General features: G+C 45.1%; 1 protein-coding gene across 8 annotated transcripts in view; it reads left to right on the forward strand.

Annotated features, from left to right (window-relative positions):
• Positions 1-13256, forward strand: part of SDK1 (sidekick cell adhesion molecule 1) — a 659529-nt gene that overhangs the window by 444238 nt on the left and 202035 nt on the right. For all 8 annotated transcript variants that reach the window (XM_079953648.1, XM_079953647.1, XM_079953646.1 and 5 more), the window contains one exon: positions 7348-7484. In XM_079953648.1, the coding sequence (XP_079809774.1) occupies positions 7348-7484 (137 nt within the window). The remainder of the gene's footprint in view (positions 1-7347; positions 7485-13256) is intronic.

Genomic DNA, 13256 nt, shown 5'->3' on the forward strand with positions numbered 1-13256 from the left:
AGCTGCTTACGGCAAGCCGTGCCTCCCCAGCTCACCGTAAGCGGCTCCTGCTTTGCCACTTTCCAGTGAGCCGGGGAGGGGGACGGACAGACAAACGGGAGCCGTGGCTCCCAAGAGGATGAGCTGCGCAGCTTTACCAGTGCCCCGGCAAAGCGTCATAGCTCCCCCCCTTCTCCCGATGGTTCAGGGTACTTGGGAGTCATGGCAGTGGAGGCACAGAGGCGTAGGAAGGGGGGCGGACCACCCCAGGTTTCATCCCTGAGGAGATGACATTTGACACCCACCCGCAACTCCCAAGCCTGCCCCGAGCTGTCGATGTGGGGGGATTGACAAAAAAAATTCTGCACCGGGTACCACCTGGGCTTGCTACGCCTGTGGCTTCCTGTGCTAGAGGAAGGGTTGCCTGCCGCAAGTCCCAGGTTCGGCTCCTAGCAGCTCCAGATAAGGCTTGGAAGGGCCGCTGCCTGTGATGCAGGAGAGGCACTGCTGCAAGTCAGTGCAGGCAAGGCTGAGCCAAATGCTCCAGTGGCCTCTGGTTCCTCTGCACAAAGGAGACCTGAGGGACCGAGGACGCCTTTCCCCTTTAAAATATCCTCCTGCTGAACCACTTACCACAAGTCAAACTTCATGGCAGATTTGGCTTAGACAGTCTTTTGTGACCAGGAAGGAAAGCTTTTTCTCTTCTTCTTTTTCAAATTGACAAGGAGGCTTGCTTAATCTCCTTCGCCTTCTTGGTAATCCTCTCTTCAGTCACAGTCTCTCTAATTACCTGCTGTTGGGCTCTTTTTTTCCCTGAGAAATCTTTCCAAAAACATGCCTAGTTTATTTCCCTTAGCAAATAGCTTGCTTTTAGCTAATTTTGTAAGATACTCTGTGGGTGTTTGTTGAGTAAATTTCTTCAGCCATCCTCTGGCAGTCACAAACTGTTTCTCAAACATTAGGGTATTTGTGTCTGCCATGTATCATTTTTTGAATACCTTACCTTTTTTCCTCCAGCCTCACTACAGCAGTGAAACAGTCCTCTCATGTTTATATAGGAAGGCAAATGGGGACTTTGCCAGAGTCCCAGGAGACTGTCACCAACAGTGTACTGTTTTTGATGGTTTAGAGCTTAGATAAGCGCTGAAGCAAAACTGGTGCGTGTGCATTTTGCAAATGGTTTTAGCACACACATGTGTTTGGGTGATTCTTTACACCATGTTGTAAAAGGATGAGGAACTGTTTAAGAACACGAAGAAGGGTTTGGCTGGGTCAAGCAATTGGTCTTTCTTGTTTCCTAGAGTAGCCAGCTAGATGGCTTCTAAAAGCCCACAAGCAAGGCATGAAAGTCAGTTGTTGGTCTCCAGTGGCATAGGCCTCTCAACCTGGAGGTTTCATTATGACCATGATTGGTAAACATTGCTCCATGAATTTGTCCAGTCCTCTTCTAAAGCTTTCCTAGCTAGTGAACATCACCACATTTTGTGGCACCAGATTCCAGAAATGAATTCTGCTGTTTTTCTCCTTCTCTCATAACACTCGAACTCATGGACATCCAATGAAACTGATAGCTGGAAGATTCAGGACAGATAAAAGAGAGGGAGTCTTCATGCAGCACAGATTTAAACTGCAGAGCTCACTCCCAAAGGAGCAGCGATCGCCGCCAATTTGGGTGGCTTTAAAATAGGATTAGACAAATTCATGGGCGAGGATAAGACTATTGGTGGCTGCTAGCCAGGATAGCTGTACTCTGTCTCCACAATTGGAAGCAGCAATGCTTCTGAATGTCAATTTCTGGGAAATATAGGAGGAGAGAGTGCTCTTGTGCTCAGGTCCTGTTTGCAGATTTCCCAGAAGAATCTGGTTGGCTACTGTGAGAACAAGTTGCTGGACTAGATGGGTCAATGATCTGACCCAGCAGGCACTTCTGATGTTCTTACGTTCTTTCTATCCTGAATCTCCAACAAAGACTGGAGGTGAACGGGCCTTAGGAGTCTCATCTCCAGCCCCACCCACTTTGGCCTGAAGCCTGAGGTGACTTGATCGCCCGCATCCTGGTCTGAAGCGGAGCACTGCTTTGCCTTTTGATGGCCTCCCAAATACCATGCATGGTAGCATGGGAAGCACTCAGTTCCTCTGGTGAGTCCAAGTTTGGGGACATCTTCTGTGAAAGACCCAACACAAGGACCAGACCACCAGTTTCAGGGGCCCAATCCAATTTCCCAGCTGGTCATTCAGCAGCCTCTGACTTAGCAATCTTTCTTTCTTGGGTGTGTGTGTGCGCAGTTTTTAGGTTTTACCACAATCAACTGGTATATAAATATTGTGAAATAAGTAAATTGTTCTGACATAGAAATAGCCCAATATTGATCTGACATAGAAGTAGCCCAATATTGATTCCCTCCCCCAATCCCACTCTGACATCCTGTTAGTATGCAATAATTCCATGGATGTTTAGAGCAAGGAGATTTTAATTTCTTCCCAATGAAAGATGGACAGAACTGTTCACAATGGTGGTGGTAACTAATTTCTCACCCTCCTCACTCTTAATTTTAGTGTTCTCCTATATGTGACATGGAGGCATTTGTTCAAGAGAGATTAATAATGGTTAACCTCCACTTTTGTGTACAACTTAGAGACCAATACATTTCCTCGCTCAAGAGGTGCTCTTCAGTTGTAAATGATCCTTTCTGGCAAGAGATGTTTCTTGCATGCTCATTTCCTCAGCCTCCAGGGACTTCTGTATATAAGCATCATCATGTGCTGGCAGTTGCTGAGTTCAGAAGGCAACAGTTCATTGCTCTTATATTTTATGGCCTTAACAAGTTAGTACGGAGGCCTGCTTAGCCCCAAAGACCTGTTATGGTTTGCCCTTGCTAGTGTGGACTCAAGGTGACTGCCTATACTGTATACCTGATACAGGAGACAAAATGAGTTTGCTCCAATGTATCAGCTCTAATGAGCACACAGTGTACTAATGAAGAGGGATACAAATTCCACAGTTCAAGAACTTCAAATTGATCGATGCTCCAAAATATCAATATTAAAATTTGCAGGGAGTCTTGCAAGACTATCTGCTCAACAGGAACTTGCATTTAAACTTGAAGTAACCTAACAGGAATATTAGCTTTTACAGAGTTTCACCAAATGGAGATCAAGCCTGTTTTCTTGATGAGCATAGACAAGCTAGATGTTCAGTGTTTCAGATATCAAGGAGCCTTTTTAAATTTCCACTAAAGGCTAGAATTTGAAACAGGCAGAAACGATTCCCTTCTGTATCAACTGTTTACTTGAGCAAAATGAGAGCAGTCTGGGCTGGTAACCGTAGAGTAGCTTTGAATGGATATCTTTAAAGTGACAGGGAAACAGACCTAGCCAATAAACACATGTACAATGACAGGCATGTTCATACTTCGTGCTTCTGTAACAACCTGGTGCCTCTGCAAACACTATTTATAGCTGGGATAGTTCAGTTGGTAGAGCCTGTAGGAATCTTTTTCCCAGTGTGGGGCCTGAAGCCATGGCTTCTGAGATCCATGGCTGCTAGCCACAAGGGCTATGTCCTCCCTCCACGGCTGGAGGGAAAAGGTCTTTGGAGGCCAGTTCTTGAGGATGGCAGGTGGGGGAGGGGGCTGTTGAGCTCAGGTCCTGGTTGCAGGCCGACCACTGTAAGAGCAGATGGCAAAATGGGTCTTTGGCCTGATGGAGCAGGGCTCTTACAGCCTTATGTTAGCCCAAGCATAATTTTGTTTTTCAGTTTGAGCTATGCAGCCTGGTGTGGGCTACATAAACTATGGGCCACTGTTCAAAGTTAATGCAAAATTAAATTATTTTCTCCTCTCTTCAGGCCCCACACTGGGAAAAAGATTCCTACAGTACATTGCAAGGGGTTGGACTATATGACCCCCATGGCCCCTTCCCAATCTGCAGCTGTATGATTCTATGATCTTACGCTTTGAATCCACAACTGCATCTTTTGCTCTGCATTGGTTAGGTACCATTTATTTATCAATTTATTTATTATTTAAATTTATATACTGCCCTTTCCCCAAAGATCTCGGGGCAGTTCACAAGATGAAAAGCACAAAATAAATAGTTAAAGCAAAAAAAAAAAAAGTTCTTACAATTATTGATTAACCTTCTCTTCCCTGTAAGTTCCCAGAGTTAGTTACATATGGAAAAGAATACATTGTAACATTAAAAAAGAAAAAAGAAAAACCCACACTCCAAGATACCATACATTCCTGTTTTGATCAATTTCACCGCTTTCCTGCAGAATCCTGCCAGCGCTACAGAATGGCTGGCTTTAACTGGGACGTGACAGATCTCAGTAACATGATCAGTTACAAACAGTATGTGATTCTTACATTGGGTCTCCTCTGAAGCAAGTAGAAAAGGTCCCTTTCCAGCCATTCTATGCAGTGGAACTTTGCTTGCAAGGAGCACTTCAATCTCCTGCAAGGGCACCATCTATAGGGGGCTCTGGGTGCCCAATCACCCACAAAAATGTTGTGGGTGCTTAGCACCCATATCTCAGGGCCCCCAACACAACTTTCAAGGTCCCACGAGGTATCGGGACCTGGTGCTACCAGAAGTCAGTGCAGACATTTGGCTTCCACTGATGTAAGAATGCCTTCCTTTGCTTGATGGTGCAGAAAAGCTGCCTCATGGCTTGGAGTTTGAGAAAAAGCCCTTTCTGTCTTCAACTTCCAGCATCTTTTAATGGAGGACAAGCCCATCCATGGCTGCTAGCCACAAGGGCTATGTCCTCCCTCCACGGCTGGAGGCAGAAGGTCTTTGGAGGCCAGTTCTTGAGGATGGCAGGTGGGGGAGGGGGCTGTTGAGCTCAGGTCCTGGTTGCAGGCCGACCACTGTAAGAGCAGATGGCAAAATGGGTCTTTGGCCTGATGGAGCAGGGCTCTTACAGCCTTATGTTAGCCCAAGCATAATTTTGTTTTTCAGTTTGAGCTATGCAGCCTGGTGTGGGCTACATAAACTATGGGCCACGGTTCAAAGTTAATGCAAAATTAAATTCTTTTCTCCTCTCTTCGCTTCAACCACAGGAAGGAATCTAAAATTCAGGGCATGCATTTTGCAGCTCTGATTTAAAGCCACATCCCTGGGCTGAAATTGCACTTGTTTATGAATGTGGACTCGTTGTGGTTTTAGACGGTGCTCAGTGTGCAGCAGCTTAATAAATTATGAAAAGGAATGAGTACATTTTTTAATTAAAGAATGTCAAGTACAATTACTGCTTTTTGGTCTGACCAGCCAGGGTCAGCAATAATTGATATTGAGAGAGAACTTCCACTGAGCAGTCCATGACAAATTGCTAGTATGGTTGCTTTTCCCACGCAAGAGATTTGGGCTTCACTTTGATGGGAAATGCCAAGAAGCAAAAGATCCGGGTCGTTTTAGGTATGAGTAGGTCTCACACAAGACATTCAAACAGCTGAGGCAGAGAATGCAAACTCCCTCCCTCAACACCCCTCACCCCAATTATCTGTCTATCTATCTGTTTATATATACCTGAATGGTGGGATCGTTGCCCACTGATGGCACCCGAAACCTGCTACTATCTCACTTAAATTCATGATGTAGGCAAAGACAACCCCCATCATGTGACTGGGAAGAGTGGGCCACTCCAGGTGATGGGTGCTGGTCTGCCATTAATGGCTAGCAAATGGTTAGTCTTTTGATTTATTATTGGGAGAGAGACAGTGTTGCGCAGCGGTTACAGCATCAGACTGGGATCTGAGAGACCAGGGTTCAAATCCCCACTTGGCCATGAAGCTCACTGGTTGTGCCCTTGGGCCACTCACTGCCTCTTAGCCTAGCATACCTCACAGGGTTGTTGTGTGAGGATTAAATGAGGGCAGAGAGAAGAACCACATATGCCACCTTTGGATGAAAATGCAATAAATAAAATAAAATATTTTTCTTGCAATCTGAGGAGAGAGGGGGGAAGTTAGGTAGGATACCGTATTTTTCGCTCTATAACACGCACCCGACCATAACATGCACGTAGTTTTTAGAGGAGGAAAATCCGTAGGCATGCCACCCGTAGGCATTCCCTCCATAACACGCACAGACATTTCCCCTTACTTTCTAGGAGGAAAAAAGTGAGTGTTATGGTGCAAAAAATACGGTACATGTTTTTGCAAGCAAATTCCAACACTGACATCTCTAGGTAGTGGCTGGGCAAGAGCCTTGTCCAGGAGCTGCCAGTCAGTGTAGACCACACTAAGATAAATGAACCAATAGTCTGATTTGGTAAAAGGCTCCTTTCTCAGTTTTGCAGTGGGGGCCATAGATCGGGGGTGGGACACATACTTTGCAGGCAGACGGTTCCTTGTTCACTTCCTGGTATACTAGGCAGGGCAGAAGCAGGCTCCTCTCTGAAATCCTGAACAGCTGCTGCCCGCCAGTGTAGACAATACTGAACTATATGGACAAATGGACTGACAGCTAAGGCAGCTTCCCCTATTCTGCTTCAGACACTGGGACTTGTCTTGTACAGCCTTGGCTGGCTGGGATTCACAGCAAGTCCTCCCAGTGCTTTGAGGCAATAAGCAATATTCCTTACCCATCTACTTCCACATATTTGTGGGTGCTTACTTTTCATAATTTGTGTGTCTGTTTTTAGATATTGTGTGCTTTACTAAATCCTATGTTTTGTTCATTTTACTTTAGATTTTAAGCATTCCATTTAGCATTCCCAAGTGTTTTTTGCAGGCATTTTTCGCTTGGGTGGTTTAGAAAAGAACAACACCTCTATTTTGTTAGGGATCTACCAGGCTGAGGCTGCAGCATGAATCTTAAATGGTAGCAACCTAAGAGTATGTACAATAATTTTGACTGGGGACTCTTCATGGATGGTGGCAGTGTCTTCTGCTCGCCCGAGTATGAAAAATTCCACTTTAAATCATCTCTCCTCCCCCCTTTCTCCTCAGGCGTTGGTTTCCTATTCATATGTTTTACAGCTATTCCATTACTAAGAACTCGCTGTAAAAAGAATTTATGGGCCAAGTTGTCTCAATTAAAAAAACAAATTTGAAAACTGGCTTTTTCCCCATGTTAAGTAACAGAGCCATTAGCTATTTAAGTGTCAACCTTAGGAATTTCCACATAAATCACCACTGAGAAACCACACAAAAACTCAGCATTGCTCTGAATATTATTATTATTATTATTATTATTATTATTATTATTATTTCACTTTTACATTAAGCTGATCCATTTAAGCATTTAAACATTTAAACATTTGTCTGTGACCTACAGAGTGACAGGTGGACCTCTTCCTTCTTTGCTTTTTGTTTTAATTTGCGACGCCCTCTTCTCCTGGTCTCCCTACCCTGCTTTCCACAGAGAATTGCCTCACCCACCGCAGAACCTCCTGGCTACCTTGAACGCTTCCTTCAGTCGCAGCGTGGTCCTCTCCTGGGTGCGTCCCTTCAATGGAAACAGCCCCGTCCTGCACTACATTGTCGAGCTGTCTGAGAACAGTAAGTGCGGCAAAACTGATTTTCACCCATTTATGCGAAGACATTTTATTTGGAGTTGTTATTTTCCTCCCTTCCCCTCCCAGGTCTCTCTTGGCTAGGCGTAAGAAATCATGCGAAGCCTGGGTACCTGTTTCTTCTCTTGCAAATGTGCATGTGGATTATTAATAATTTTTAAATAAGAAATTTTATTCTAAAAGAACAACCATTTCCCCTGGCAAATGTTCTGCCCCAGAACTCTAATTGGGAGGAGCTTCGCCCCCCCCCCCCCAGTCACTGCTGCTCTTCAGACCTGTTGCACATGGCATTATCTTTGACTTAAGAAGCCCGGGCGACTGCCTGGATGTTCACTGCTCAGGAGTGCAATTATGCAGCCCCGGTGTAATCCTGATGCTCGGCTTAGGCTTGTTGTCATGGCAGTCACTCTCATAAAATATAATTGAGCTGGCATTTTTTTACCAGGGCTCTCATAGTCCCAGAGTCCAGTGGAAGGCCACCTGCCCTTCTTCACTCTCCATGCATCTTCCACTAAGAGCCTTTTCTTCCCTGTCCCCATCTCGTCTCCTCTCTTGAGGAACACACCCTCTCACCACCACTGGTAAGGCTTCTCCTTGGGTCCAGCTCATGCTGCAGAGGCATGAAGTCTGCTACCGACAACCAAGAGATGAGGAAGTGAGGGCTTCTCCTGCTCCTAGGAGAAGGAAAAGGAGGTGGGGCAGGGGTTAGAGCCGAGAAACTGTGGCTGCCACATCCCCAATTCAGCAACAGGTTGTGAGATTCAGGTTTGAAGCAGGCAGCCTTTATTCATACCTTTGAACCTCCCTGCCTCTTCCTCTGCCCATTTGATCTCCTCTCCCCCCCCACACACACCAACCATACCACCCTTATTTCTGATGCAGCCTTTGCTTCTCTCTCTTCCTGCCAAATCAAGGTGACTGAGATGGACAAATGAAGGAGACAGATTCAGTCAAGGAAGAGTGGAGTGTGTGTGTGTGTGTGTGCATGCAGACACACACATACACCAGTGGATACATACTTTATCCATGTCTGTAGGGCTTCAAAGTAAATGGAAAGGCTTCATGTTTATTTACATGAATGTTAATTTTTTTTGGGGGGGGGGAAGCTACATCTGGTCTGCTGCAGAGTATCTATTTTAGCCAAGGGCCCTACCTTGTACTTCAATCACTCTGTTGTTTATCTGGCCATGCTCAGCACGCACACTATGGAATATAAATGCAACCACAATATTCAGGGGCTAGAAAGATGGGCTTCGGCATGCAGTTTTGAGTGGCCTTCAGATGTAATCCAGAATATCAGGCTTTGCAGGAGACTGTCCTGGAAATAGGGATGATACTGTCAACTGGAAAATATAGTAATTCACCTCTAAAAATCTGTAAGAAGCTCAGTCGAGATCTGATAACATCCTACAGAAATTGCTTTGATAATCCTGAAGGGTACGAAGGGATTTTCTGAACTCTCACACGCTGTCAGACAAATCCGTTGATTTTAGCTGATGGCATCGTAATCTACCACAGGCTAGTTCTCTGTGCATAAATTTCACAAACGTTTTGTCTGGAAGCACAGAAACAAAAAGGAGACACAGCCTAGGGAAGTACAGAGCCATTCCTGTCAGCAATGCTTTTGGGGAGGGGTAATGGAAAGGGATGCCAGGTGGAGTTTAGATTTCAATCCTGGCTGGTCCTGGACTCCTGTGGCAACCCTAGGCAAGTTGTTGTGTCTTGGTTTGTGTTCATCATATGCAAAGGAAGGAATGATTCACTGTGTTGTATTTCATACAGGGCAGTTATTGTAAAAATCAGTGGGTTGTTGACCGTGCAAGACTTTGTACCACAGAAATGGTCACTGGCTAGCAGTACAGGGAAACTGATGCTCTCAAAACTACAAACAAAGAGGGCACACAGGACTGCACTCTAATCCTCTAAACATTGGGATGGATTAATAATGATACGGTCTGCAGTGTAGACAACTTTGCTTAACTTCCAGCCTTCATGAATGCCATTCTAGGAGAGAGGCAAGCGTCCTCATCCTAAAATCGAGGATCAGCAGGCTCTGAGTCAGCTGCAGTATTTGCCCTGCAGGCCTTATCCTGACAATCGTTTCATAACCTGCCTCCTCCTCCTGCATTTTAGCCTTTGCGTTTTAGCCTCCTGCATTTTAGCCTCTGTGATTCACATGGAATATATGCATCCCATCTAGGACAAGGGGAAAGAAGGTGCAAACAAGCAGCCCAAGTAAGCCCTCAAAATGACTGTCCATGAATGGGTATTCAATACAATCGGTAGACTGTAAACTGTAAAGTTTTAATACTGTGAGGGGTTTTCACCAGGAAGCCTAACAGGAACTTGTTTTTATAATGTGTGCCTGTTACCTTGCTGTGTCCTCAATTTGTTCACTGTTTCTGTTGAGGGCAGAATGCTTTAATAAGACCAGTAGCACCCGTTGCCCTGGATGTGCAGGTAGCCTGAGATTTTATAACGTTTGCTATTTGTTGCAGAAGAAGGTAGTTTGGCAAGTCCAAATCTCGGAGGACTAATTGTTTGCTGCCTGGACGACTTGACCTGACACAGTGCTTTTCCTTCAGTGCCATTCAGCCAAGAGCTTGTCCGCACTTCTTCTTGTTCTGCTACCTTCCCCCAGGGAAAACTGCTCTTTAGCATTCCGTCGGAGCAAACAGCAATTCAGGTTTAATCCGGATTGATGTCTGCTCTGATTTAACACTAAGGAGTGAGCTTTCCCTGGGAAAGGAGCATGGAGCAAAGGGGAAACCACTCGGACCCATGGCTAGAAAGCGTGGGTCAAGTGGTCAGTCACTTGGACCAGTGCTTTCTAGACACAGGGCATGTGAAAGTGTGGATGAGCCCTAAGAAAAAGGTAAACATAGTATTAGGGAGACTGTCAGGGCTGGGCGATGGGCAGCAGTTTGGAGCCAGGAGTCCAGAGTCAGCTGTGAGCCTTCAGAAGAGAAGATTAACCAAGGCAGTAGGACCACAGAACAAGCCAGGAGTCATGGCCAAAGAGCAGGGCCAGAAATTGCTGCCATCAACATTATATGCCTTGCTCTGTTGGCATTTTTGCCTCTTCTTCGGTTACAATTGCTTGTTGTTACTGCTTCACCCGCAAGGCAGTAAAAGCTGAATGGTCCAGAAAGGTTGATCTGTGCAGGCTGGCCGTCCTTTTTTTATTGCTAATACTCACTTTCCAGCTATGCTTCTTCAGCTGCAGGATTTTGATCATTCCTATTCTTTTCCTGTTATCAATTTTCCCCTTCCTCAAATAGATCCAGGAATAAGCTGATTTGACTCTGAAAAAGCGGATTTCTTGAACAACCCTTGAGGTTTCCAAAAGGAAGCCTCTCTCCCTGCCCCTCTCCTTTGTCTGCCTGTGGTCCTGGCCAGACTCTGAGCTCTCATGGGGGGGGGGGGAATGTCTGTTCAGACCTTGAACAGAGCACTTGGCAAAAGCTAGTTGAAGGAACACTATAGGAGGGGTGTTGCCAGCTATCCCCTGCCCTGCCCTTGGTAGCCTTATAAGAAGCTGTTGCAAGAGAGAGACTGTGAGCAACAACATAGGAAAGGGGTTTCTTTCACCGTGTTGAAACTGTCAGGCTGTCTTGTTATCTTTACTGTTGTCAGAAGGCAGGAAGTTGTTAATTTTGCTATATTTATAGCACTGAAATGTTTTTAAATATTGATATATTTGGCTTTTTTAACTTTTATTGATAAATGCAATACTTACAAACACAAACCAGAACACTAAACAAACTTATTATACATAGATACATGAACCTCTCAACTTAGATTACAAAAAAGAAAACAAACATACAAACTAACATACAGACATAAATTTTGACTTCCCTCCACCTATATGTGGCTTCCTTCGTTTCTTTTCTTCTTTTCGCTGTGTTATCAATATTATTTTTGACTATCTCATCTTATACCCATTTCTTCTTAATTTTTTTACTCTATTTTACTGCTATTTTGTTTTTTATTATGGTATCATGAATTTGTTCTTGGGTCAATTTTAACTGTGACAATCTTGTGATTTTGAGATATTTTCCAGTTTTCTTTCTTGTAAGCTGCTGTGAACTTTTTGTGGAAAGGCAGCATACAAACAAAATTATGAAAGGATGGATGGATGATTGAAAAGTTAAAGTCCAACACTGAAATGGAGCTTTTGCTTCGGCAAAGTGCAAAAGCCTCTCAAGGCTGACCGGATGAGTCCTGCTCTTGGCCCCAGCCTTCTGCCAATGCCCTTCACTTATTTCATAGCCTTTGGTTTCTGCAATGGGGTATGTGTGATGGGAGTGAGTCTTCCAAATTTCAGGAGTCCAACCAAGCAGACCCTCTGGCCTTGAAGGATTTGGCCTGGGCTGGTGGTGATAGTTTGAAAGTCCTCCCCACCCCCCAGATCATCCTATGGGCTCTCCAGAGCACCATCCCCATTCAGTCAATTTTGAGCGGCAGCAGCACACCAAGGAGAGAAATAATAAGGAAGGAGAATTTCCTCCCCGCCCCCTCTGTTGCCCTTTCATGCTTTAGAGCCCATTGGGGATTCCAGAGCAGTGCCCTCTGAGACTGGAAGTCCTTCCAAAAGACATCTGCACACTCTACTGATTTCGAAAAAAAGGGGACCCTTCTATGGCCTAGATATTGAACTTAGGCTTTCTGGGGAGGGATTTTAAAAGCCCCCCTCTCCTTTAAATCACAGGATTGTACAGTTGGAAGAGACCTAGAGGGTCATCTAGTCCAACCCCTTGCAATGCAGGAATCCTGCCCAGAGCCATCTCTGAATGGGCTAGAGCCACCAAACTTCTGTTTCACAGCCAAATGCATTGACCCATTGCACCAGAGGAGGACCTTTGAGTTGGCTCTTAAGAACCCTTGGAGTTCCTATGCAAGCCAACTTTGGACAAACTCTTGCAACACTCTAAGGCAGTGGTCGCCAAACTTGGCCCTCCAACTGTTTTGGGACCACAGTGCCCATCATCCCTGACCACTGGTCCTGCGAGCTAGGGTTTATGGGAGTTGTAGTCTCAAAACAGCTGGAGGGCCAAGTTTGGCCACCACTGCTCTAAGGCAACCAAAGGAAGAAGCAAAGGTGGCCAGTCATCTAATTCAGGTGGCAAGACATGGAAGATTCTTGGTGAGTACACCTGATCACATGGATAGTTCAGTCAGTAGAACACGATACTCTTAATATCAGGGTTGTGGGTTTGAACCCCACATAGGGCAAAAAAAATAATCCTGCATTGCTGGGGCTGGACTAGATGACCCTCATGGTCCCTTCCAACTCTACAATTCTATCATTCTATGACTCCTGTTTTCAGCCAGCCATGTGGATTTCACTTCACATCCTGATGTGACCTACAGATATACCCCAACCAATCTTATTGGGGAATCTTTTTTTTCTCGGGACTTCATTTCATATCAAATACTGTAGTGTCCATCCACAGTAGGATGTTATGTTTTTGAAAACTGACAACTGAAAATGGGAGCTATTTCAGATAGTGTGAGCTGCAGCAAAAAAAGAGAGAGAACAAGTACAGCCTGAGAAATGTATTCTAGGGTAGCTTACGCAAAATGAAAGATTAGCACTGTCTGTTCAGTATAATGGAGGCTTATTTAATAGCTTGACCTGTTGTGTCTGTTGTCACTGCAGCGCGGAGCTTCTCTGGGCTCTCTGTGTCAGGCAAGTGACAGTAATCCCCAGAGGAAGGCGAAGGGGGTGTTGACATTTTTATGGAATGTTTCCTAT

Source organism: Podarcis cretensis (assembly GCF_951804945.1).
Source record: "Podarcis cretensis genome assembly, chromosome: 14".
Lineage (NCBI taxonomy): Eukaryota > Metazoa > Chordata > Lepidosauria > Squamata > Lacertidae > Podarcis > Podarcis cretensis.